The 27,011-nt window shown below is 43.2% G+C and overlaps 1 protein-coding gene across 3 annotated transcripts in view; it reads right to left on the bottom strand.

Moving 5' to 3' along the window:
* Window positions 1-27,011, bottom strand: part of MAD1L1 (MAD1 mitotic arrest deficient-like 1 (yeast)) — a 321,869-nt gene that overhangs the window by 105,783 nt on the left and 189,075 nt on the right. For all 3 annotated transcript variants that reach the window (XM_012729276.1, XM_004688054.2, XM_012729277.1), the window contains one exon: window positions 14,294-14,382. In XM_012729276.1, coding sequence (XP_012584730.1) covers window positions 14,294-14,382 — 89 coding nt within the window. The remainder of the gene's footprint in view (window positions 1-14,293; window positions 14,383-27,011) is intronic.

Genomic DNA, 27,011 nt, shown 5'->3' on the forward strand with positions numbered 1-27,011 from the left:
TGCTTTGTCTCTGGTGAGTCCTCTCACCCCCTGCACCTCTGGTCTATACTCCAGTTCTCCTATGCCTAAGTAAATAAATAGTTATAAAAAAAAGCACCTGGAACACATCACTTATATACAGCATCACCCAAAACCATGCCATCTGTAGAGATGATGTTGGGACAGCCACTAAAGGTGGGCACACTGGCAATAGCAAGGTTGTCAGATAAGCTGAGAAATTAAATGTAAGCTGAATATATGGAGAACTTTATTTGTTTATGGTGGAAGACCTGATGTTAAGATTTCTCTGTACCCCAAACTATTATGTAGAATCAAAGCAATCGGCCCTCCTTGGTGGCACAACGGGTTAAGGTGCAACACTGCAGGCAAGCCGCAGCTGCTTCAGTGCAAATTCGATCCCCTGGAGGTGACCCACATGGGGCAACAGACCTCTCCTGTCTCGCTTGCTGCTCCCCTCAGCAGTGTACTTCATTGATCTGCCTATTCTGCTCCCCTCTCTGTCTCTGGTGAATCCTCTCACCACCCATGTACTTCTGGCCTGTATACCAGTTCTGTATGCATAAATAAAAGTATTTTTTAATAAAGTCATTAAAAAAAAAGAATCAAAGCAACCCTAGTGAAATATCCAACAAGTTTCTTTGTACAAATTGACAAGTCACACCCAACGCTGCACGCTATAAGCATCAGGGTCTCAGCACCATCCCCACTCTTGATAGTACACGTGCCTGAGGCAGGTGTTTCTGACAACTGCAACAAGCTGCCTTTTACAGGGTGGCTCCCTCACTGCCCTGAGTGACCCCAGCTCTCACAAGGCAAAAGCTGCCAGATTAGGGAGGTCTGCCATGCTTTGTGGGAAGAGTAACTGCTGGAGAAGGGATTTTGGTACCCAGTGAGTATCCAGCAGACTGAGTATCCTACAGTTTACATCTAAGCCTCTAGGGAAGCATTCCTACTCTTGTTCTTAAAAAGGGAAACTGAGGGCCACAGAGGTAAATTCCAGTGCTGATACATTCTGAGATCCTTGGAGGGAGGGCTGTATGGTCACCTCCATGAACCTACTTTATGCAGAAGGTTTTTTTTTGCACCGTAAGGAAAGGCTGACAGAAGCTTGCAGGACCCCCTTTCAAGCCAGGTATTACAGATTCTGAAGACTTACAAGCTCAATGTTCTCAAAGGCTAAATTAAAATAAGTGTATATGTGCAGCTACAGCCATATTAATAAAATGGCTTCTATAATTCATCCTGGCTGTCAGGGAATAAATCCATAAATAACACTTGTTTATACATTTTTAAAACATGATATTTTCCTTTCTTCTCCTCTCCTGCTTTTAAAGCAAACTGTTACCTAAGAGAAAGGGTGAAAGAAGAATGAATAAGTATGTGCATGTGTCTGATCAAAAATGCAAAAAACTGTTCAAGAATGTTGATTTGTGTTCAGATGGTTCAATGCAATCAGCTATGGCATAGGTTGTTTTTTAAACATCGAGGGGGTACACAGACAGTAAGCTAGATATTAGATAAGACAGACATACAGGGAGACAAAAGTGTGGACAGATGAATATAAAGATAGATGGGAGATATAGATGGAGGATAAAAAGGTAGATGGACATATAGAGGATTGATAAATGGATGGAGGGATAGCTAATGGATAGACAGATAACAGATGATGGGTGAATGGATGAAGAGATGTGGGCAGACAGATGGCAGACAATTAAATGATTGATAGGTAGACAGACAGACAGACACAGACACAGACGATACAGACAGACAGACAAAGACAGATAAAGTTGGGCTGACATCACAGATCACTACTTGAGAGGACTAAGCCAATAAAAGTAGGGGTGCATGTATATGGAAGGAGAAATCAACCAGAAGGGGAGAGTTGTTATCTACCCTCATACATTTATAATAAATATATCACAAACTCTAAAAAACTTTTGCAAGAAGGTTAGTTTTTGCTGAACAAGAAGGCAGGGTAATTAAAGAAGAGCCTCAAAATGGTCTGGAGAGAGGACAGTCAGTGGAGCTGGAGGGACATGGAAGCAGAGCACCTTGTCGGTGTTGCCACTAGCCAGGCCTTCTGGTCTGAGGCCACAGCACTGTTCTGCCAACTTTGTTCTCTGGCAAGCACTGACCTCCATTCAAGGCTATGGTGTCATGTCATCACTTAGGATTATGTACACCCTTCACAAGACAGGATGCTTTGTTTCAGAGCTGAGCAGGGCATCTGGTTCACTGCAGCATGTATGAGCATGTCCCCTAAACAAGGAAGCTGGGGTCCTGCAGGGGGGTCTGATGCATAAAGCAGCTGACAGCATCTTATTTGGTGTCATTCAAACAAGGAAGAGGAGTCCTGTTAGGTACTGAATGCTTGTGCCCCCAAAATTTCATATGTTGAAATCCTATGTAATAGTATTTGGAGGTGGGGCCTTATGGATAGGAGAGTTAGCTGAAGTTAAGGAGTTGGGGCCCCATGATGGGATTAGTGCCTTTGTCAAAGAGACAACAGAGCACTTGCTTTTCATCATGTTAGGATACTATGAAAAGGTGCCCTTTGCAAGGCAGAAAGAGAGCCCTTACTAGACGCCAACATCCTATATATTTTATACTTCCAGAATTGTAAAAAAGCGCATTTGTTTTTATTATATAATTTTTAAAGATTTTATTTATTTATTTTTGTGTAGAAGAACTGAGATGTAGGCCAGAGGTGTGGGAGGTGAGAGGATTCACCAAGAGACAGATCAGGAAGCAGAACAGGCAGATCTACTGAAACACACTACTGAGGGGACCAGTGGGAGAAGACAGAAGAGATCTGCTATGCCATGTGGGTCAAATCTCTGGCCAGGAATCTAATTCAGGCTGCTGCATCTGGTTCACTGCAGCATGTATGAGCATGTCCCCTAAACAAGGAAGCTGGGGTCCTGCAGGGGGGTCTGATGCATAAAGCAGCTGACAGCATCTTATTTGGTGTCATTCAAACAAGGAAGAGGAGTCCTGTTAGGTACTGAATGCTTGTGCCCCAAAAATTTCATATGTTGAAATCCTATGTAATAGTATTTGGAGGTGAGACAACCTTGAGGACACCAGGGAGGCCCCACACTTCTGTTTTTAATCACCTAATATCAATGGCATTTTTGTTATAGAAACTGAGGCAGACAAAAACAGGCCCAGCTCAGCCAGATAGCTGCTGTGTGTCTTTAGGTTAATCACTCACTTTCACATGCTTTGCTTTCTTACAAGGGGAATATGCATTAAAAAACCTCTCTCATGGTCTCCCTGGTAGCCCAGGGGTCAGCATTATCAAGATGTTGTCAGCCACTGCAGCCTGAGTGTAATCCCTGGCCAAGAGCTGACCCACATGGCATAGCAGGTCTCTACTGTCTCAATGGATCCACCTGTTCTGTTCCCCACTCTGTCTCTGGTGGATCCTCTCACTCTCAGCACTGCTGGCCTGCACCCCAGTTCTTATATGCATAAATAAATAAGTCAAATCTTTAAAAATAAAAGTCTCTCTGGGGTTTGAACAGGATGCAGTGCACAAGGTACCCTTCCTTTCCCACCACAGAAAGTGCAGACAGCATGTGCGTGGAGCATACACTGCATAGGTGGATAAGGGGGTAGCAACTGAATTATGGGGAGCTGCTGTTCTCTCCGCCTGCATCCCCTGAACTTCACATAATGGAAACCAGGCAGTTTCATCATGAAGCACATCAGCCTGATGTTGACTGGGCCACCTGGCCAGCACTGGGGATCATAAAAACAAAGGCTGAGAAACTGTCACAGGTCAGAGGAGGCAGGGGAGATGAGACAGCTATGGTCAACAAGGTCCCTGGCTTGGACATTAAGCAGGCAAACTGATGAGTTCAAATAAAGGTTGGAGAGTAATTAACAGTAACATGTGAATGACAAATGCACTGTGTTAATGAAAGATGGTAATCATGAGCAGTATATGGGAACTCTCTGTAGCTTTTCTGTAAATTAAAAAGTATTCACAAATGACTAACTCTCTGTAGAGGAAGAAAGTTAGGAAGGTAGGAAATAAAGAAGGCAGAAAGGGGAGGGAAGAGAGGAAGGAAGGAAAGCCGCACGAGCGATATTGCTATCAAACCTAGAATTCAGTAATTGTCAAAGAAACAAAAGAGATAGGGTATAAAAGTAAAAGGATTATGCTCTCCCCTCAGTATCTTATTTTCTGAATTAATGAAACATTTTCTTTGTAGTAAAGCTAGAATACCTACAACATTGAAGTAGAAAAAACTACCCATAATTAGATGAGTATGGGTAGACACATTTGACAAAAATTTGGAGGAAAATCTTTTCATACATTATTCTATGTCACTTTGTGTGAGAACAGATTTGCCTTTTGTTCTAAAAGCATATGTAAGTAGAATGTATTTAATAATGTCTCCCCACATGCTCTAAAAAAAAGTAAAAGGGTTAACTCACCAAGTATACACAAAATCCCTAAATATAGATACTTCTAAAAGAAGAGTCTCAAAACACATGAAGCAAAAAATGATGGAACTGTGAGGAGAAACAGATAAACCCACAGTATCTCTGGAGACATCAAACAAAGTTCCTGAACAACTAGTAAATTTTAGACCAAAGATTAGCAAGGCTACAGAAGCTACCAACAGCCAATTAGATCTAATTGAAATTTATAGAACATGCACCCAATTACTTCACAATACACATTCTTTTAAGTATAGAGACTACATTCTTTAAGATAAACAAATCTTAATGAATTTAATGGAACTGAAATTATATAGACACATTATTTGCAGACCATAATGGAATTAAACCAGGTATCAATAACAAAAGGCATCAGGAAAATCTACAAACATTTGAAATGTAAAAACACACATCAAAATAACACATTACTTAAAAAAGACTAATGCAATTAGAAAGTATTTTTAACTGAATGAAAATGAGACTATGATAAAAAATCTTTGAGATGCAAATGAGGAAGTACTTAGAGAAAAATCTGTAGCCTTCAGTGCTTAGATTGGAAAACAAGACCTCAAATCAATAATTTAAGCTTCAACACTAAGAAACTAGAAAGCACATGATACAGAATAGCAATTGATGAAATTATAAGCAGAAAAACAATAAGGACAAATCAAAGAAAGCAAACACAGGTTCTTTAAAGACCAATTAAATCCTAAAGCTCCAGCAAGGCTGATTAGAAAAGGAAAGAGAGGACACAAAGTACAGCATCAGGGACCAGCTTCCTGCAGACATGCAACCATGCCAAAAAGGAACATCTGACAACTCCACATAAGAGACCTGACAAGTCAGAAGAAATGCACAAGTTGACAGAATCTACACTCTACCCATAATCATACAAGGTAAAATGCATCACCTGAATCTTTCCTGACTATTAAAGAAATTTTTAAAAACCTTCCACAGCAGAAATATCCAGAGCTACATGGTTTACTGGGAACAAAGGGAAGTAATGCCAATTCTACAAAATCTCTTCCAGAAAACAGGAGAGAAAGGAACACTTCCCAACTCATTTCGTGAGGCTAGCATTATGCTGACAAAAAGCCAAAAAATGATAGCAGAAGAAATGAAAACTACAGCTCAATATCCACCACGAATATGAACACAGAAAACATCTACATTCAGTAATACATAACAAAAACAATACATTACACCAAGGAGGATTTATCTTGTGATGTCAGGCTGGTTGAAAACTGAAAATCAAATCAATGTAATCTCCCACATTGATAGTCTAAAGAAGAAAAACACGATCGTATCAACTAAATCAAGGAGAAATAAAATTTGACAAAAGCCAGCACTCGTTTATGATATAGAAATAACAAGAAGGGAACTTCTACATCCTGATCAGAGATAACTACAAAAAGTCTACAGCTGGAATCATTCTAAATGCAGAAAGTCTGGGTGCTTCCCCTCCAGATGCCAGTCCTTGCTGCTCCATTTCAATATCTCACTGAAGTTTTAACTGGGCAAACCACGAATAAAAGTGACCAAAGACACACAGCTTGGAGGAGAACATCTAAAATTCACCAAGATTATGGTCAACAGATTACCTAAGTAGAAAACCCTAAACAATTAAAAAAAAATAAGACCAAAACCTAAACAAAGCATGGAACTAGAATTGACAAGTAATTTAGTGAGGTTGCTGGATGCAAGAAGAACAATTCAAACTCAATCTTATTTCTATATAATAGTAATGTACAAATAGTAAACCAAAAGAAGACAAAATCTACAACTGACATAAAGAGACACAGAGGTATAAATCTATAAAACGTGCACAATCTGCATACAAGAAAGTATAAAATGCCGAAGAAATAAATCAAAGACTTAACTAGACACATATAACATAGTTCATGGGAATAAAATACCCCAAATAGTGAAAAAGTCAATTCTCCCCAAATTGAAGTATTGATTTAACACAGTACAACTCAAAAGTTCAACACAGTACAACTCAAAAGTTCAACAAGACTTTTTTTTTTTTTGTAGAAACAAACTGACGCTACAATTTGGAAAGTAAAGGAACTAGAATAGCTAAAACAATTTTGAAGAAGAATGAGATTAGAGGAATCAAATTGTTACATGTTAAGACTTACCATAAGGCTACAGAATGAAGAGTAGGGAAGGCATAAATGCAGAGCAATACAGAAAAAAAGCACAGTCCAGACACAGAAACAGACAAACTGACTTCTAATAAAGGCAGAAAAGCAATGCAATGAAGGAGGACAGCCTTTACCATAAATGACACTTGTAACTGAAAATCTGTAGGGAAAAAAATATGTAGATATAAACAACTTAAATATAAAAATAAAATGAACCTTGCTCTACACCTCACATCTTAGACAAAATTTTCTCAATATGCACCAGAGACTTAAATATAAAAATGTGAAACTATAAAACTTTTAGAAAACAACATAGGAGAACATCTTTGATGTTAAGTGAGGAGTTTTCAGACACATCAAAAAGCACCATAAAAGGCAAAATCACTAAATTGAAATTTATAAAAATAAAAAACTTCTGTTTTGTTAGACATTAGTAAGAGAATGAAAAGACAAGCTACAAACTAAGAGGAAATGTTTATAAGCCATATATTTTACAGGTATATATCCTAAATACACACACATATGTATACAAAATACATGTGCATTTTGGATTACAATTTTGAATTGCAAAATTCAACAGTAAGTAAACAAAAATTTGAATAAAAGATTTGAATAGGCACTTAAGGAGAATGTACAGAAAACAACTAAACAAATGAAAGGACACTGGGTATCAGTAATCATTTGGGAAATACAAGAGAGATACACTGTATACCCAGCAGAAAGAACAACTAAAAAAGTGAACACCCAAATATTAAATCAGAAATGAGAGGACATTAGTGATTACGTAAATTTTAAAATGTGTTGAGTGAATACTATGAAATACCATACATGAATTAGATGATGTAGATGAAATAGACAAATACAAATTGCCAAAACTGACTCAAGAAGAAACAGAAAGTCTTGAACAGACCAATAATGAATAATGCCCAGTTTTAGCATTTTCTATTTCTGTTTTTTCTATTATTGAATTCTGTAAGTTTTTAAATCTATCTTAAAATGCTAACCCCTTGGGAGGAGGAGAGAGAAAGGCCAGGACAGGGGTGAGAAGAGCACAAGGGACTATGGTGATGGTGCACGGGTGAAGTGGTGGTGGGAATTTCATGGGGAGACCATACATGGTAAAAAATGAAGGATGATATAATAAACATATTTAAAAAATTAAAATGTTAACCTCTTGTTGGTTCTGAAATGTGTAAATATTTTCTCATATTAATTAGGATTTTTAAGAAATCTTCTTTTTACATTTTCTTTTGCTGTGTAAAATATTTTAAATTTGAGAAAATCCCAATTATTTCTGCTTTGTTCTTGTTGCAGGGATCAAGTTTCCAAAAATGTCTTTATCATTGATGCCATGAAACATATCACCAGTATTTTCTTCTATATATTTTACTGTTGTAGCTCTCACACCTAGATCTTTAATCCACTTGGAATTTATAGCTCTGCATGGAGTTAAGAGAGTAAGCCAGCTTCTCTCTTACAGGTGGCCTTCCAGTTTTCCCAGAACCACTCATTAGATAACTTCCTTTTCCCACTGTACAGCTGTGAGTGTTTTATAATAAATTAAGTATTGATACTTAAAGATGTCTAGGCTTTCTATTCTGCTCCATTAATCCTTGTGTCTGTTTTTATGCTGATACCATATTATTCTTAGTACTGCTGCTGTATAGTTTAAAGTCAGGTAACATGATACCTTTGTTTCTCTTCTAGTTCTTCTGCAGCTCGAAACCTTTTATGAATCAGTAGATTCACCTGATCTGCTCCCACTAAATCTCTGTCTAGGTGAATCCTCTCATCCTCCTTCCCCTGCACCTCTGGCCTTACACTCCAGTTCTTATATGCATAAATAAAATAAATATTTTTTAAAATCCAGGAGCTATAACTCTGGTTAGTAACAGCATTAGGTTATTGTCTTGGTTTTGGACCTGGTGGGGAGTGACAGTTGTTTTAAATATCACAGTCTCAGGTTGCAAATATCCTCTTCTATCAGGAGACACATGTGGTCCGATCTGGCTCTTCCTGTCAGTTTGGGCTCCAGATATTCTATATTGGGAACCTTAGGCTCAAGTCAGTTACCGTTACTCTTCATCCTGGCTCCTAAAACTCTCCAACAGTGCACCAATTCTATGCACCCCCTTATCTAGCAGAGTCAGGTCTCCAAAGTCCCGGATACAGGTAATGTGCCTGAGTCCACAGCTGTGGAAGGGCTCAGGAGCTGTACTGTCTTGGTCTTCCTCCAAATAAATTTAGTTCAGTTGAAGTTTTCCTTCCCCTTTCCATTGAACCATGGCTCCTGCTGCATGCTAGAGTCATCTGTTTATTTTTCAGGAGTTATTAACTTTGTTCTACAGCAGTTTAGCTGTGAATTTATGGAAAAGGCAAGCCCAGCATCTTCACTCTACTGCCATCTTGCCGGATTCTAACCATCTTTATCTTTTAGTTTGGTGCATTTAGATCATTTGCACTGTAATTATTGATTTACTAGGGCTTAAATTTACCATTGTATTGTTTGTTTTGTTTCCAAGTTGTTTCTCTTTTGTTGTCTGCTAATGGGTTGTTTAAACATTTTTTTAACTCCTCCTTATTTATAGTGACTTTGAGTATATTGCATTTTATCGTTTTCTCAGTGGTTGCTTTGGTTACTAAAAAATACAAATGGGCCCTCCCTGGTGGTGCAGCGGGTTAAAGCACAGCACTGAGAATCTAAAGCCACTTCCTCATGAGTTCGATTCCCGCCTGCCCCGGAGGCGACCACATGGCGTGGCAGACCTCTCCTTGACCCGCCCGCTGCTCCCCTCAGCAGGGTACTTTGTCGATCTGCCTGTTCTGCTCCCCGCTCTGTCTCTGGTGAATTCTCTCACTCTCCGCATCTCTGGCCTGTACCCCAGTTCTGTACAAATAAATAAATAAATCTTTAAAAAAAAAATACAAATGTACCTTGTGGCTCTGACACTTTATCCAAGCGACAAGTGGGAAAGCTGCTTCTACTCAGCTCCATCTCACTCCTCCACTTTACCTCTGGACTGGCCAAGTGTCTTCTCTAGGCCACTGAGCACATCATCACCCTAGGATGCAGCTGTTCAGTGGCAGGGGTGCAATTTTAAGAAAGGGCAAGGGGCGAGTCTTTACCAAGCTCTTTTTTATATATTCCCTTGTTCTTTACCATTGGACATGCCAAGCCTCCTCCCATTAGCAAGTCCTTTTATTTGGGAGTTTCTTTAACCATTCTTTAAGGGGAAGCCTGTGAGAAACAAATTCTCTTACTTTTACAATTTCTGAGAAATGCCTTGGTTCTCCTTTCATCCCTGACGGATATTTTCACTGGCTGACAGTTCTTTTCTCTCAGAACTTGAAAAATGTTGTGTGCTTCGTTCTGGCTTCTGGTTTCAGATGAGAAATTTGCTGTCACTCAAATCAGTGCTCCCTGTGGATAATATGGTTTCTCTCTAGAGTCTTTCAACATTTTTCCTTTGTCTTTAATTTTCAAGAAGACTAATTAGCATGTGTCATGATGTGAATTTCTCTGGTTTCATACTTTGCGGGGTTCACCCAGCTTCTTAAATCTGTCAGTTTACAATCTTCACCATTTTTGAGAACTTTTCCGTCATTACTTCTTCAAATATCTCCCTAGTGTGGGACTCCAACTAATTGAACACGGTGTCTTGCCCAACTGTGCCACAGACCCTGAGGTCATTCTTGTCGTTTTCAGTCTACTGTTTGGTTTGGGTGATTTCCACCACCGCTACCTCTCAGATGTCAGCCCTCTCATCTCCAAACTAAAACTACTGATGAGCCATACCAGTGAGGTTTTTAGGTATTTTTCAGGTCTATAATTCACATTTTTTTTTTTAATGAAACGTATGTTCACTGAGGTTTACCATTTCTTTCCTTTGTTTAAAATTGGTAACTGTTGAATGTTTTAATTGTGGTTGCTTTAAAGTCCATGTTCAATCATTCTACCATATGAGTCACCATGAGTTGAAGGCTGTCTTTTTCATTCATGACTGCCCTGTTGGGGGTATGATGAGAGGTCTTGCATTCTGGACACTTTGAGCACTCTATTAAATATACATCTTATTCAATCTTCCTTTGGCAGGCAGCCATCCTATGTCAGTGCAGTGATAGGTGTCAGGTGGAAATTCTGCTACCCCTTGGGCCCTGCTGACCCAGTACTAGCAAAAGAGGACCCCTCTGCTGCATCCCACTGGCATAACAGATGGGGTCGCACTGAATGTGAGCTACCTTATACTGTTTTACTGCTACAGGGTACAGAAGGAGGCTGTTTGCTGAGCCTTCTGACCTGGGTTAGGGAAAGAGTGGGGTAACTAGTCTCTCCTATCTTGCTCTATCTCTTTGATACCACAAAGTGGGTTCAGGGGATCAGCTCCCAATCACCCCAAGATCTGTGGCATGGAAATCAGTGCCATGCCTACTTTTGGTAAGTGGGGGATGGAGAGTCGTCTCCCATCCAGCCCTCCTGCCACATCTGGTCATGGGCACTGGAGCACTGCTCTCTCTAAAGGCTGATGTGAATGACAAGTCCATTTGACCCAGCTGACACTACTCGGTGGGACAGAAGTGTTGCTGCTTGCTGCCAGGGAGTAGGGGCCAATGGGATAGGATCTTCCTTGGCATTTGGCTGAAATAAGCAAGTATTGTCAGAAAGGAGTTCCATTCTGTCAGAGTGTCTATTCCCCCTTGACTGGGGACAGGTTTTTCTTGGACCTTTCTGTGTGCAGGTGTGTCTGCCTCTGTGTGTGTGTTCCCTGGGTCAGACTAGTGCTTTCTCCGGTTCCTTTCCCAGATTCATGTGTGGTAGTGAGAAAATGGGAACTCACCACCACATCCCTCCTCGTGTCCTAGGTCCCGTGCACCCCAACCTCCAAGATTTCCCTGTTATGGTACCATGTTCAGTGAGTAATAAGGAAGAGGGCTTAGGGAGAATGGGGCCACTTTGTTAAATTAGAACTCCAAGTTGAAGATCCTTTTAGAAACAAGCATCTCTACATCCCCTCATTTTAAACTCTCTCCAGGGATTCTGGGAACAATGGCACTGAGCTTCTGTGGTACTATCGCCAAATCAGCTTTCAGGAGCTGGTGGCATCATACCCTCCATTTGGGAGGGGTCTTACCCAAAAAGATGAGTGTGCCCAGAGGAAAGACCAAGACACCAATTCTACACTCCCAGTGAAACAGCCCAGTCATGTTCTACTGCTCACAAGCTACAGGAGCAGAGTTTACCCAGGTACACCTGTGTCCAAGGAGCTGCTTGTCCCCCAAACTTAGTATCAGTACACATTCAGGGAGATGGTTAACATAAAAGGGCAAAGGCCAAACCAAGCTGACAGAAAGAAAGCAGCTCAGAGCAGAGAGGAGAAAATTTCAGATTATGATCAAAGTGACACTGAATATATTGTATTCATAAAATATCAACATAAAGTCTAATGTGTGTATTTACACATATACACATATAAGCATATATATATATATATATATATATATATATATATATACACACACACATACATATATATATATATAAAAGAACATTCACAGATTACCACCAAAATCTCAGGAAATCAAGTGTATGGGTAGAAATAAAATAAAGACAGGTTCATACACTGGAAAATTTTTTCTAGAAAGTCAAACAAAAAATTGAAAATAGGATCAAAATTTTTTTTAACCAGAGAACTACTTCAGGAAGTTCAACATTCAAGTAGCAATAGTTTTAGAAGGATGAAATGAAGAAGAGAGAGAAGAAAAACCAATGAAAAATTCAAGAGAAGCCTGAGAACTGAAAAGGAGACAGTGCATTAAAGGTCTGAGCTATCAACACATGCAAATGCAGCCCAGCAGTCATGTCCTTAAGTTCTAGAATCCTGGGGATGGAAGAAGCCTATTTAGTCCCTGAGAGGAAGAAACAGTGGCAGGTAGATGTAGGAAGGGCTCAGGCCTCTGCTCCAGGGTGTGGGGTTCCCTTCTCCCCACACCAGTCCCTGCAAAGAGCAGGTGGAGATATGCTAATTCCCCCTGTGGCACCATGTCTTCTGCATGGACACCAGCTCCCAGTTACTGGTGGTTGGGTAGTGTGTTGCACCACTATGTCTTGCCCGTGGTCACATGGGCTTTCCTGTTAAAGCCTCTTGCTGCTGCTGGGAAGGGCTGTAAGGATGAAAAGTCCCCTGAAAGATTGCCCTAGACCTCCATCAAGCCTGAAGACACCTGTCAGGAGGCTCATGGCAGACACCTTCTGAAAATGGCCTCAAGTCCAGAGCACCTCAACCTGGCTGTGACAACTCCAGGTGGATCACAGACCAGGTGCACAGATGCAGGCCCAGACAGAGGCTATGCTCGGCAGAGCGGGGAGCAGAGGAAAGCCAGCTTCCTTTCCAACACCTGTCTTCCAGTGGTGATTCTCCAGCCTTGCCCTCCCCAGGTATGCCCAAATCTGAGACCAACAATGGCTAAGGGGCAAAGGGCCCAGTCTTCCTGATTGCAGATTCACAGGGGACAGAAAGCAGGAGCATCTGAGAAGCACTCACTTAGTAGAAGAACAGTAAGAACCTCACAACCTTGTAGTCTGGAAAGGGCATGGGAGGGACGATGGACACTGTGAGGAATGCTGCGATATCCCAACAGTAAAGTCCTCCAAACACCCTACACCAGGGTCTTAGGGTGGCAGGAAATAGCCTTGGTAAACATGTTGGCAGGACACAGATGTCAGAGGGTGCATGCCTTAGCGGACAGGCAGGTACTGGCACAGGCATATGAGTCTCTGGATGGACTGAGAGTCTATCCAGTAGCTAAATCCACAGACAACATTTAGGATTTGCTGGAGCTGCTATTTGACAGCAGAAAAGAAAGGACACAGATTTGTTCCAGCTGAATGGGTTCTTCAGCTGCTGCCACTTAAATCTTTACTGATGCTTTCTCGTTAGAAGAGCTGTATTTTATAACTGTGTATATGAGTGTGTGTTATGTATCATACATAGTTAGCACATATCATTTACACACAACCAGTCTGTGTGCATGAACTACAAGGCAGAGCTCCCCTGCTGACCACTGCACTCACCGCAGGGTGATGACCAGCAGGCTGACTGCTGTCCTCTGAACTGACCATTTCAGAAAAGACTTTTCTGGAAAAGCACTTTATGCTTCAGAGGAGCCTAGCAAAAAGTACTGGGGTGTCACAGGGATTGGGAGGAGTGGTGGAAATGTTCCCTGAGAAATGCAAGTCGTGTTCCCAGTCTCATCTGAAACACAGACCAGAGGTGGTGTGGTCACACATTGGTGCGACTGTTGCTTTGGGAGCAATTATCTTCTGAAACAGGGTTGGTTCTGCATCACCTTTGAATAAACCCACACTCAGACCCCCTGGCGGCCCCTGCAGCACTGGGGGTGGGGGTAGCAGGGTTACTCCTATTTGTTTCCTCTTTGCTGGCAACAAACACAAGTCCCAACAGACAGCACCGTGACAGTCTTCTGCTCTCTGAGTGCTGGGACACTGAGAACCCCAGCTGTCAATGCCGGCCTGAGAAACGCTGCTGAAAAAACACTCAAGCCAGCTGAGGCAAGTCTCTGCAGATAGAAAGCCAAAGGGATAGCATGTGATTGAAAAAGGAAATATCTTCCAGGAGGTGACAGAGAGAAGAGATAGTGCACCAGGCGCTGGTGGGGAGGGCTGCAGGAACACCTACCTGAGTGAGCTTGCTTCCTCCCTAGTGAACAGGAATCCCGGCTCAGCAGAGCTTGATTGAGATTTCAGCATCTTCAGCTCCATTTCCAGCTACAAGAAACACAGAATGAGGGTCCACTAGGTGAGCACTGCTGGAGCTGCCTCTGCCTGGGCCACAGACACCCAAGTGGCAGTGGCCACTGGCCCCTCACTGGGAAGATGAGGACAGGATCCCACCCCGCGCAGAAAGCAGGTGCGGAGACTATATTCTGCTTGCCTCATCTCCTGGAAATCACAGAGGCTTGAAGCTACCAGAGCTTAAAGCAGTCCCGCTTCTCCAAACAGACTTTGTCTGTCTTAGTGCTTCTTGGTTCCAGAAGGGGAACAGTCATTTGAAGTATGATGAGAGGGTCACAGCAGTTGGAAGGAACATACTGTAAACGTACCAATACTTTGACCTCTCTTAAGGGCCATGGTATTTTTATTTGCCCAGAGGTTTTTTTTTTTTTTAATTTTATAATAGTTTATTTTTACATCATTTTGTGCCTGTTTTCATCTCAGTTGTGGGCCATGGTATTTTAATTATTTTTCTACTTCAAATTCATCTATAGGATGACAGGCAGTGCAGAGACAGCAGGGAAATGAATGTGGATTTCAACCTGCTCTAACAGCCCTGGGATGATGGTAGGGTGGCCAGGCTACATGGGACTGCCGGCCGAAGACAGCACAGGGAGCTGATTCCACTTGTGATCCTGGGCTCATAAGGGGCAGGGCAGACCCAAAAACAGCAGTGGGGTCCCCACCCAAAGGACCTTCCCAGGAGTGAGCCCTGGCTCAACCAAAGTACAGCCCCGGCTGTCCTCAGCTTCAACGGTCCCAATGAACAGACAGATATTCCCGAAGGAAACTGGGCAACCCAGCCTCCCATCACTGCCAGCAGCACAGAAGTGCACACTTGAGCCCCGTCAGCCAGCTGTGAGCTCAGCATCACTGTCCTGAGGCTGGGCCCTGACCACTCTTCAGCTCAGTCCTCGGGGCTTACCCTCCATGCCAGCTTAGTCCCCTGGCTAGTCAGTCAGTACAGAGAGAGCAGGGCCAAAGTCCCAGCTCTGCCACTTCCGAGCCTGCACCCGTGGCTTTTGAGTACTGCCCCACTGCTAGCAGCCGGGCAACTTTTGCTTCTGCTTCTTCTCCTGGTAAAAGGTCCTCTTCCTCCCTCACCCCAGACTCCCTCAGGAACTTTCCTGGTGCCCAATGCTGTGTATCAGGGCACTTCCAGGAGGGTTTGTACCTTTATCGAATCATGATTTGCCTGTCTGACAAACCCCTAAGCCAGAGCAGGCTCTCAGTAACTGCTTAGGAAGCAAGAATCCCTGGGTATGAAGAGGCAGCACTACCCTGGGTGGAGATGCAGGACTACAGACCCAGAGCGCCAGACCCCTGGCCTGGGTCCTCCACATGCCCAGTGCCTGCTGAGCTGAGAGTTAGCGAGTTCCTCACACATTTCCCTCATGTCATTATGGTGAGGTCCCACTTCATTCAAACGCCAAGTGACCGCTGGGGCAAGGTGGTTCTGGGACAGCTGATACTATGTGCTGGACGCTGCACTCTTAAGAGTTATCTAGTAGAATTTCCAAATGAAACATTTTCAGTTTCTTTTCCTTATGGGTGGGGAAGGGTGTTTAATTTGTGACAACTTTATAATAATTGGTCTGTTTCAAACTTCTATCCTTTCAAAAGTCAGTATCAATAATTTTCCTATGCAGCTGTTTCATTCAGATGTTTAAACTTATTTAGGTAGAGTTGTGATATAATTCTTTTTTTTTTTATAGAGCTCTTACAGAACTCATTTTTAGATTTTTATTTTCTTCGCTACAGAGGAAAAACAGTTAAGTGTGAAGGAGCACAAAGCACACAGCCCAGGGACTCTTGGAATATCCCACACCTGTGGCTGCCATCCAGCTCAAGACCCAGAATCCTCAGCATGCCTGGAAGCTCTCCTGCCCCCTCCCGGTCAGTAACTCCAAGGTAATGCCCTGTTCCTTATGTTGGGTGGTGATACTTCCTATTACTAGGAATAGGATTTTTTTTTTTTACTACGATTGTGTATAATTCATGTGTTACTGCCTATTTAAAAACACAGGCATTTGGATTTATTTGTTATTTCTACCATTTTTCACTTTCTTATTAACTTCTGCTTTGATCTTTACAAATTTCTTTTGCTTTACTAAGGTTTATTTTGTTTCCTTTTCTAATTTCTTGCGCTGAGCTGGATGTTTAATCCATGTATATTCATTCATTCATTCTTGCTCAATAATATAAATATTTAAACCTGAGAGTTTTCTTCTGAGCAATGTTCTAGCTATTTCCCACAGGCTCTGGTGAGAAGTGTTTTCATGATGATTATTTTCTATTTTATGCACTTTTGAACTCCTTTTTTTTTTTTTAAATCAAGCACTGTTTTAGATAGTTTCCTGCTGTTTCTTTGTTTCCTTTTAAATTTCCAGGAGTTAGGAGCTTTTGCTTATTTTGGTTTTATTCTGAATTTCAAATTTCATCACATGGGGATCAGAAAAAGTTGTGTTAGTTCTACCCCGTTAATTTTATACAGGCTTTATTATCAAATATATGGTTGATTTTGATGAATGGCTCCTATCAATGCTTTTTAAAAAGTGTTCTTTTAGTTTTGTACATATTAAACAGAACTATTTTTTTAGCACTAATTTTTAGTCCATTTGATACATCATGGATTAAGAAGTAAAATAAACTTTCCTACTGCAGTGTCCTGGATAATATCCTTCATATCTGCTATTTGTTATTTTTTTTTAAATATTGATGATATATTAGTTGACAAAGAGATGTTTACCTGAATCTTTATTGCTGAAAGTGCCTATCTTTGATTTCCGTAATGCTTTTTGGTTTGAAATCAAATTTGTTTGCAATCAATACTCAATGTTTCCAACATTGCTCCATTTCCCAGCATTTTATGGTTTTACTTTGTAATCCAATCAGAAAGGTTTTTCCTTTTAGTAGGACAATATAGCTGGTTTATATTTTGATATAACAAGTTTGGATTTATTTTTGTTGCATTATTATGTTTTCTGTTTTATAACTTTTAAAACTATTTCATTCCATTACTTTTTGTGTGTGAAATTTTTCTTGATACTTAAAAAGGCTTGTATTTTTGGTCTAGTGGTTGCTGTTACAATGCTTAAATTTATAGTATACCTATCCTTTTCTGTTTAACAGTTCCTGTTAATTTCCTGTACTTGGCTAATCATAGTCAAATGCACCAGTCTCAATGTTTACTTTCTACAGTGAGATATACTTTTGCTACTCGATACTATATTTACACTGTATGTTTCAATTTTCAGTGGTTAACAATAGGGATACCAACATTCTTATGGTTTTCCTGAAGAGTTTTTATTAAAATTCTACATACTGCAAAATCAGACATAGCATTTGTACTGCCTTTGTTCCTGACTTCCACCTCTGCCTAAATTTGCAGTGAGATGAACTCTGCTGTGGTCCTTTCGGTCACCTTCAGTCCCTCACTGCCCTCACTGCCCCTGCTGTCCAGCTCCCGCTCTCCCATCTTCTGGGAGCACTCACATCTTTTTTCCAGCATCGGGGAGTCTACCAGATTGCCAAGTTTTATTTCTTGACAAAAGGTCCAGGTAGTGTTTTTATCTGCTCACTATCAATATTTTTTCATTATTTGTTTTTTTCTTACAAAAGTGTGTGATGCTGCCTTTATTACTTATCACTTGTAAGTTGTCTTTCTGGTTGTCAAACTTTGAGGTAATTTCCAGGACAGAAAGCAGAAATGTTGACTTGCGCCAAAGTGTTCAAAGATCAGCGCTTTCATTTCAACTTGTAATCCTATATTCACATCTAACATACTTTCAGCTTTGCTCCCTCCCACTCTGAGGCTGGCTGCGCCCGTCCTCATCCTGCTCTGTGGACCCCGCGTCCTGCAAAGGTACACTTGTGTACCCTTTCTTGTGAGACTCCAGCTCTCTCACTTCTTGCCTCCTCCACACAGGCCCCTGCCTACAACAGCACGTGCTTACATCAATTTCCATTTGCACCCCAACTCCGATCCACCATTTTTACCCCTCAAATGCCACTGCCCTCATCACTCATCAACAGAAGGGTCACTCTAGTGCTTGTTCTGCTCAGTAACATGAGGCTTATGGACATGGCTTTTCTCCCTCACTGGGACACCTGGGAGACGGCATGACAACTTGCCAGCCCACCCCCAATTCAGAATTGGGCACACGGACCTGGAACTGGGGGATGTGGCAGCAGATGTGCGGGACACCTGACACTTCACTGGTGTGTGCTGCACCACCCACGGGGCAGCGTGTAAGCCAGGCCTTCGAGAAAGTGCAGCTGAGCTCCCAAAAGGCTTACAGAAATATGCAGGAAATTAAGTGAATCCAGAATGAAATAAAAGATCTAGAATGTTCACCTATTATCCACCTGACTTAAGAACTGTTTTCAACATCCCGATATGTAAAAGAAGGAAAGCCCAGCCAGATGTAGGGGATGCCAACAGTGTGGTTCCTACAGAACCTTGGAGCACAGCTCAGGCTCTGAACACACAGCCCTCTCCCTGCCCCTTACCTACCCATCTCATAGCCACAGCTAGCCACGCAGGCTTCTGAATTTACTGTAACCTCTCCTTTCCACAGTTTCTCAATAAGTCTGAAGGTGGGGGGAGGGGAGCAGGGGTCCCCAACACTGTGACAAAGTGCTGACACCGTCAGACAGGAGGGTTCCAGGGTTATTCACATGCTGACTGCCCCTCCACTTTCACAGATGAGACCACTGTCTTTGAGGTGTGAGTGAGTGTATAGTGAGAAACCTGTATTAAAACACCTGTCTGGGGCATGGCAGAACCTTGCAGTAAAGATGGGTTCCCTACTTCTTACTCCACCATGACTGTACCCCAACATACACACTCAGGTACACAGACACACTTACACTCACATACTTACCACAGCCTCCAAGCCACATTCACCACTCATACTGGTGTATCTTCACATACTTGCTGAGTGTACTTGAACCCATCTGTTCCCCCTCATGAGGGGAGCTAGGCAGGGCACCCAGGGGCTTTCCTTTCTCCATCCCCTCACGACTGGTCAGGGACCTTGTTCAGAGTTAGAGGCACAGGTATTTGTTACCAGCTCCCTGTGGTCAATGCAAGCTAATCCTTGTTTCTGTAAGCTGGCACAGAGAGAAATGTAGAGAACACTGGGAATGCATTAATATTGTGGTCTGCGACTACCTATTTCATACTTCACTGAGAAAAATTTGTAGTTAGAGTTGGTTAAAAAAAAAAAAAAAGGAACACAAGGACTAATTGGATTGCACCTTCCAAGAGACCCTGCTAAATGACTTAAAACTGTGAAGGGCCCATTCTTCAATCTATTCTCAAAGATATTCAGTCTTAGCAAAGAGGATTTTAGAGAAAAGTATTTTCCTAGAAGGCCTTCTGCAGCTGAGCACGCTGGGCCTAGGCACATGTGTGGAAAAAGACACAGATGAGTCCCTGGGGTCTCCACATGCTCTGGGGAGGGGGCCCTGCCTGCTGCTGATGCAGCTAGAGAGTGAGTTTTCAAAGTTACGCTCCCTGCTTCATTTCCACATTTAATCTCCTAGGAAGGGTTTGTTCTGCCCTTTCCAATATCTGAAGTTAATACACAAATTTATATTCCTTTCTCTGGCTCGCTCTCCTAAATTAACAGGCATAATTACCAGTACTGCCTGCTCCAAGCAAATCAAGCACCCGAGAAACAGGGCAACAGCTCAGGGGTGGCTGCCATGCCCTGGCAGAGCCACCAGTCTTGTGGGTCCCGAGTCCAGGATGAAGCTGGGGCTTTCAAAGCCCCTTGGGTGCCACATGACTTAATCCTGCAGCTACAGAAGGGCTTGGTTCAGGAGGAGGTCAAGGTTCTGGGGTGGTCTGGTGTGTCTTCATGGTTCTCCTGAGGTTCCTGCTCCTCCTTCCACAGTGAGAAAGCTGAGGTCTAGAGAACAGTCTTCCAAAGCGAACGGCACACGCTGGCCATCCCACCCTAAGGTTCAGGTTTCACAGTTCCTTCTACTCAGCTCCTCATCAAGCAAGCCATGGCCACCAGTCATCACAGACCTGACCACAGGTCTCACCCTCCCCACCACCTGTGTAGGATGGAGCATATCCTGCCTTGAAAGATGGGGGTGGGGGGGATGTCCATCATGCTCTGGTGGCCACAGATAGAGGGCCAGGAGCTCATGCTCCAGTGTCAGAGTGAGAGGATGGACTCCTGACCCATCACCAAGCAAGAACATGACAAGGCGTGCTCTGAGCTTTTGAGCCCTGACTCTGAAATGGGGGTAGTGCTATCTCTATCACAAGCCCATAGGAAGAAGTGAGATGCACATTAATGGGCCCAGCAAATAGTCTGACTGTCTCTGCATGAGAAATCAGTAGCACTGGTACCTTCAGAAGACAAAGCCATTGGCAGAAGTGGTTCATTTGTACTAGTTTGCCTCTTTTTCTGATGATCTTCACTTTGTACCATATATATATGTCACTTATTCAAATGGTAGAACTCTAAAAATAAGCCAGTCCAGAGCTAGCCAGTTCTACCAGATGGTGGCCCTCAGTTCAGCCGTCCCCTTAACAAAGATGGCTCATCACATTCCCCACACCCCTCCTCCCCACAGGTCCTTTCCCCGTTTTGTAGCATTAGTTGCATATTTACTATTCCCTTTGTCTGCTCCATTCATACCAGCTCAAGAGAGGCCCCAGGTCCCAAGCCACCTCCAGGCTCCAACTGGCACTGGTAGAGCTAATTCATACTTGCCCAACTGCTGGGTGAAAATGGATGCTGCCATTTCTCTGCTCTGTCCTCCTGGCTAGCACCTCCTGGCAGAGGACAGCTCTTGACCTCTCTCGTACCCGGGGCCCTGCCTCTAGATCACATGAGGGCGCTGTGTGAGGGTACGCCACAGCACCCAACCAGCCTCAACTTCTGCGCCATGGACTGGGATAGGTCTCCCCACTTGGGCAAGGCTGGTTCAGCTATAGCACATGTAGTGGGGTAGCAGGAAGCAGCACAGAACAGGACCCTTGAGGTCTGCTGGATAACCCACAACTAGGCTTTGGGAGCCTAGGCTCCTGCAAGAATCTACCCCCTCCCAGGGAACTGCCTCCCAGGCCTAGGCAAGCCCCCAGCCAATGGGGGACAGGCCACTAAGACATCACCCCACCACTGTGGGCACAGCTGAGGGAGGGGGCACAGAATGTCTCCCTGCAGAGGGGCAGGTTCAAGGAGGGGTGAGAAGGGCGACAGAGTGAGGAGCTGGGAGGGGAGCTGCCAGTCAGCAAAGAAACACCCCACAGCAGGAACAGAACAGGGAAAAGTACAGAGGGTCTGAGAAGCCCAGGAAAAGACCTTGGGAGACAAAAAGAAGAGTCCCTGTGCCTCAGAGACGCTCCTCCCTGAGGCAGGCACGAGAAGGGCGCTCTCCCCACCCTCGTCCGGGGGCTCCTCACTGTCACCTGACCACCAGTCCCCCATCAGCAACCAGTGTGGGAGGAAAGGAGAAAGCAGGTGGGTCCCCGTATAGGGGTCCCTGGTGCGCCGCAACCCGGGAGGCAGCACTGCTGCTAAAAGCCACTGTTCTCAGTACCATCGTCTGCAGAGTCAATGGAATTTTTATAGAGAAGTGAAATTCCCTCAACAAACCAGAGACTAATAAGACAAAGGTCAGCCAGCCTCCCAGGAGGAGAAAACCTACTGATTATTTACCCAACAGCCACAGAACAAGACTCAATCCCAAACATTTGAGGGAAAGTGTGTCTGGGCTGCCTTGAGCAGAATACACACCAGTGAAGACTAAGTCTCACTCGGGCAGGGACTACAGACCAATCTGTGGTATGGTCAGTATGAGGGGCATCCAGGAAGAGTTCAGGAGCCACAGGTAGGAGAAGCAAGTCCATCAGCAGGTCAATGGGGTAGGGGAGGGACCCCTGGCCAGGCCTGAGAGATGGGCCTGTCATAGGTTACCCAAAGTCTTTGGGTGAAACTTAGTTTTACTTATTTATTCTTGCAAATATGTGTGCAATGGGTGACTCTCAAGCCATAACACACTCCCGACTTCTGGATGAAATGCCCAGTGCTCAAGTACACCAACGGTCTAGAACAAAAGCAAGGGCAAACCTCTGTGGAAGGGCATGGAGAAGGAACAGGATCCCAAGAGGCTGCAGCTGCCTGTGCCTGAGAGCATGCTGTGGGCAAGCCTGCACGCAGCACACCTCTGGGAAGTCCTCCTGTGTACCTAACTCTCGCCCTCACCGGAGACACGGCACCTTCCTGTGAGGCCGTGGCAGCTCTTCCACCACACAACAGTGCTGCTCAGTGGTTGCGCCCTCTCGCACCCGAGTCAGGCAATGTTGGGGAGCAATGCGGGGACTGAACCTCCTGTGTGAGACAAATAAAAATGCATAAAGCAATGCTTTCCCAGAGCAGGACGGCAGGCAACAAAGAGCAGTCACCCCCAAGGACAGGAAACCAGGAGGTGAGCCTGACAACCACACATCTCAGCCTTGGAGAATGCCAGGGCAGCACAAGCCAGGAGAGCGTAAGACAGAGGCAGCCAGAAATCAGCTAAGGGGGGCTGGACAGGGGCCCTGAAGCACACAGAACCCTGAGTGGCAGATGTGGGAGAGGGAGGTTCCCCAGGCTGCTGCTGAAACATGAGAAGGGCAGAGAGGGAGGGCCCTGCCCTCAGGAAGCTGCCCATTCTTGGGGCACTGGCCTGGGCAGGGAAGTGCAACCCTCAGCTCTGGGGTAAGCTCTGCTTCCAGCAGCACAGCAGGTCATAAAACACCATCTGAAAAGAATCAAACTGTTTCCAAGTTGTTTCACCACATCCCTGAGCTAAGGAAGAATGTTTATAGAAATACTTCAACATCCAACAAGGGAAAACCCAAATTGCCTGGCATTACATCAAAGTGCAAGGAGGACAAAAGTGAAATACTCTTCAGAAAAAAACGATCGATTCACCAAAACCAACCTGGAACCAACACATGGTAGAAAGAATTAACACAACTTTACAACAGTAAAAAAAAAATTAATTCCTTATTTTCAAGAGATATGCAGAAACACTGGGGGAAGGTGGAGGAGATCAAATCAAATTTACAGAGCTGAAATCTATAATACCTGACACTAAAAATAAATACAAGGATCAAATGGCAAATTAGATATTAACAAAAGAAAAAAAATAGGGAATTGAAGATACAGCGATAGGAGTGGTTGAAAATAAAAAACACCGAAAAATATTTTTTAAAATGGAAGCATGTAAGAGACTTATGTGGTACATCCAGGCAATCTAGGTGTGGCCAGTGGCAGAGTCTTGAGGGAGGGCTTTCTAGAAGGAAAATCTCAGAGGTAAGAAACACATGAAAACCCAAACACATGAAAACCCAAACACATGAAGCATGAAGAAAAATAGAAGACATATCATAATCAAATTGCTCAAAATCAAAGGAATCATCTCAAAAGCTCTTGGAGCAAACAGACAGGCCAGGTGGAGGCCCCCAAGTGCTGACAGCAGCAGACTTGCTGTTGCAAATGGCGTGACTAAGAAGAGGAGTACTGTTTAGGGCTCAAAAGGAAAAAAAGTCATCAAACACAAGTGAGGCTTCACAACAGCGCCAGCCCTTTCACTGGACCAACCAAAGGCAAATTATTAATGTCAGAAAAGAGAGTGGGGATATTCCCACCATCTGCAAGAAATAAAAAGGGTGGAAAGAGGATAAGATGAACAATGGCACACATACAAGGTAGACAAACTAAGCAAGAGGAACGAATTCCTAGACTTACAAACCACCACACCTGAATCAAAAAGAAACAAGTCTGAACAAACTTGTAACAAGTAAGAACACAAAACCAGCAACTAAAAATTTCCCCCACAAAGATGGCCACACAGGTGACTTTTACAGACCATTTAAAGCATTAATTTGATTTTCCTAATCTTTCCCAGAATTTACAAAAGGGGGAACACTTCATACTTGTTCTATGAATTCAACATTACCCTCCTAAAAGAGCCAGTTAAGACAAAGATGAAAAGAAACTAAGACCACACACCTTATAAACATAAGATGTAAAAATCCCCAACAACGATAAGAGCAACCTGCAACCACCAGCACATTAGAGGGATTGTACACCATGGTCCAGGGATGCAAAGGGAGTTCAACACGGGAAAATCAATTAATGTAATATACCAAATTAACAGTACTAAAGGGAAAACTTCACATGATCATCTCAATTGAGGCAGAAAAAGCACTGGGCAAGAATCCAATGTCCTTTCATGATAAAAATATTCAATAACTAGAAATAGAAGGGAACTTTCACAACACAATAAAGGGCTTTCATGATGAACCCATAACTAGCATCAGACTCAGTGGTGAAAGACCGAGGCTTCCCTCAGGTCAGGAACAAGACAAGGCTGCCTTTTCACACGACTGCTACTCAAACAGCAGTGTATGGAAGTTCTATGCAGGGCAATTAGGTAAGAACAAGAAGTAAAAGACAGCCAAATTGAAAAGGAAAACGATCTCTGTTTGCATGATCTTAAGAGTAGAAAAACCTAAATTTAAAAAAAAGCATTAGTGTTAATAAATGAACTCAGCAAAGTTGCAGTATGTAAGCAACACACGAGTGGCATAGCCACGCACTAGAAACAAACAAAAAGAAAATTAACGAAAGCCCATTTATAATAATATCAAAGAGATAACGTACTTATGAATGAGTTTAACTAAGGAATTGAATGCTCCTTATTGAAAACCAAACACTACGGAAAAAAACAAAGACCTAAATAAATGGGAAAAATACTGTGTTCATGGGTTGGAAGATTTGATGCTGGGAAGATGGCAATAATCCTTAAAGCAACCAACAGATTCAATGCAATTACTGTCAAATTCCAAGTCTTTTTTTTTTGCAAAAAAAGAATCTGACCCTAACATTCATATAGAATTGTAAAGGATTTTGAATAGCCAAGATAATATAGAAAAGAAGAAAGCTGGAGGAATCACACTTAGTTACCAATTTCAAAACTTACTGTAGTACTATAGCGATCAAACTGTGTAGTACTGGCAAAAGGAGAGATAGAGGATACAGACCAATAGAACAGAAATGGAATCCAGAAATAAGCCCTCGCTTCTGATTACTGACAAGCGACTAAGACCATTCACCGAGGAAAGAAGTCTCTTCAACAAATGGTACCAAGAAAACTGGAGATCACATGCAGGAGGAGGCCGATACCTTACACCTTACTAAAAATTTAACTCAAAAGGGACCTAAATCCAGAGGTTAGAAGCTAAAGCTATAAAACTTTCATAAAGAAACAGAGCAAACCTTCTCAGTCTTTTACTTGGCAAAAGTCTCTTCCACAAAGCACGAAAAGCACAAATGTCAAAAGAAAAATTAGGTCCACAACAAGATACCATTTCATACTCACTAGGACAATTCTAATTAAAAACAAAACAGAAAATGACAAGTGTTACTGTTATCTCTCATTTTCAATGCTGGTAATCTGTGAAACCACAGAAGTCTATGATTTCTGATTAGTGTGGCTAGAAGCTCATTAATTTTATTGATCTCAAAGAACTGGAATTTGATCTCATTTTTAGAGTTCAAGTATAAGTGTGACTGAGATGAAGCAACTTAATTTTCACTAGGGGCAACAAAGATGTACCTTGGAAAGGAGTAAGGTGCACAAGGCGACGGTTCTGAGACCCTGGGGTGGGCTGGGATAGCCCAACACAAAAATAGAAACCCAATTGGAGCAAGACACAGAAGATGTGGCTCCCTGGGCTGCTGCCCAGAGCTGAGTGGGCCCCCTTGCCAATACATCAGGTTTAGTGTGGACCAGTTTTCTGAAACTACCCTCTATCCCTCTAGGGACAAGGCCCTCTCTCTTCATGAGGCCACCTGGTCTATCACATTTACGCACAGCTCCAAAGAATCATGAAACTTTAATGCTAATGGCACTAGAGGCTAACTCCCTGGTACAGCATAACTTTAAATAGAGACCACACAGTCTAGTCTAACCTAAGAGGATTCATGGTTGATCCCAGGGGCCTCCCCAAGTCCACAGAGCAATTGCCCACAGGAGAAATGGGCACTGTGCCATCCCTCCACTTGGTGACTCTAACGAGTGCAAGAGAGAGGGCGCATACAACAGCCCTGTCGTCACTCCCCCACTCAGCACAGCGTCCGGTCTGTGCAGGTGCCAAAGGGGACGCCAGGGTCTAGATGCAAGGGATTCAGGCCACGATGACCTTCTTTCTAGACCCAGTCAGGGCAAGTGTCGCAGAGAAGCGATAGCCCTGAGCTCACAGGCGGGACTCCTCAAAGGGCACCTTTCTGTTCATCACTGGATCTATGAAGCACCCAAGAAATCTCTGCAGTGGTTATTCCCAGAGGAGGGTGCAGGGGGACAGCACACACAACAGGCCAAGGGCAACCACCAATGACTCACCCAGGCACTTCCTGCTGCCACAGCTGGTCACTGAGCTGCAATACACCTGCACCTTAGAGAAATGATGCCCCACTGGAGTGTACATGCAGCTGAATTTTCATCCTGGAAGACCAGGTCATTATTTCTTATGCTGTCACATTTGCCAAGAAAGAGAACTCTTAACAATTTCCACTTTGTTGACTCCATGGGAAAGGTCCTTGGAG

Source organism: Condylura cristata, unplaced genomic scaffold (genome assembly GCF_000260355.1).
Source record: "Condylura cristata isolate star-nosed mole 26May11 unplaced genomic scaffold, ConCri1.0 scaffold00024, whole genome shotgun sequence".
NCBI classification, from domain to species: Eukaryota; Metazoa; Chordata; class Mammalia; order Eulipotyphla; family Talpidae; genus Condylura; species Condylura cristata.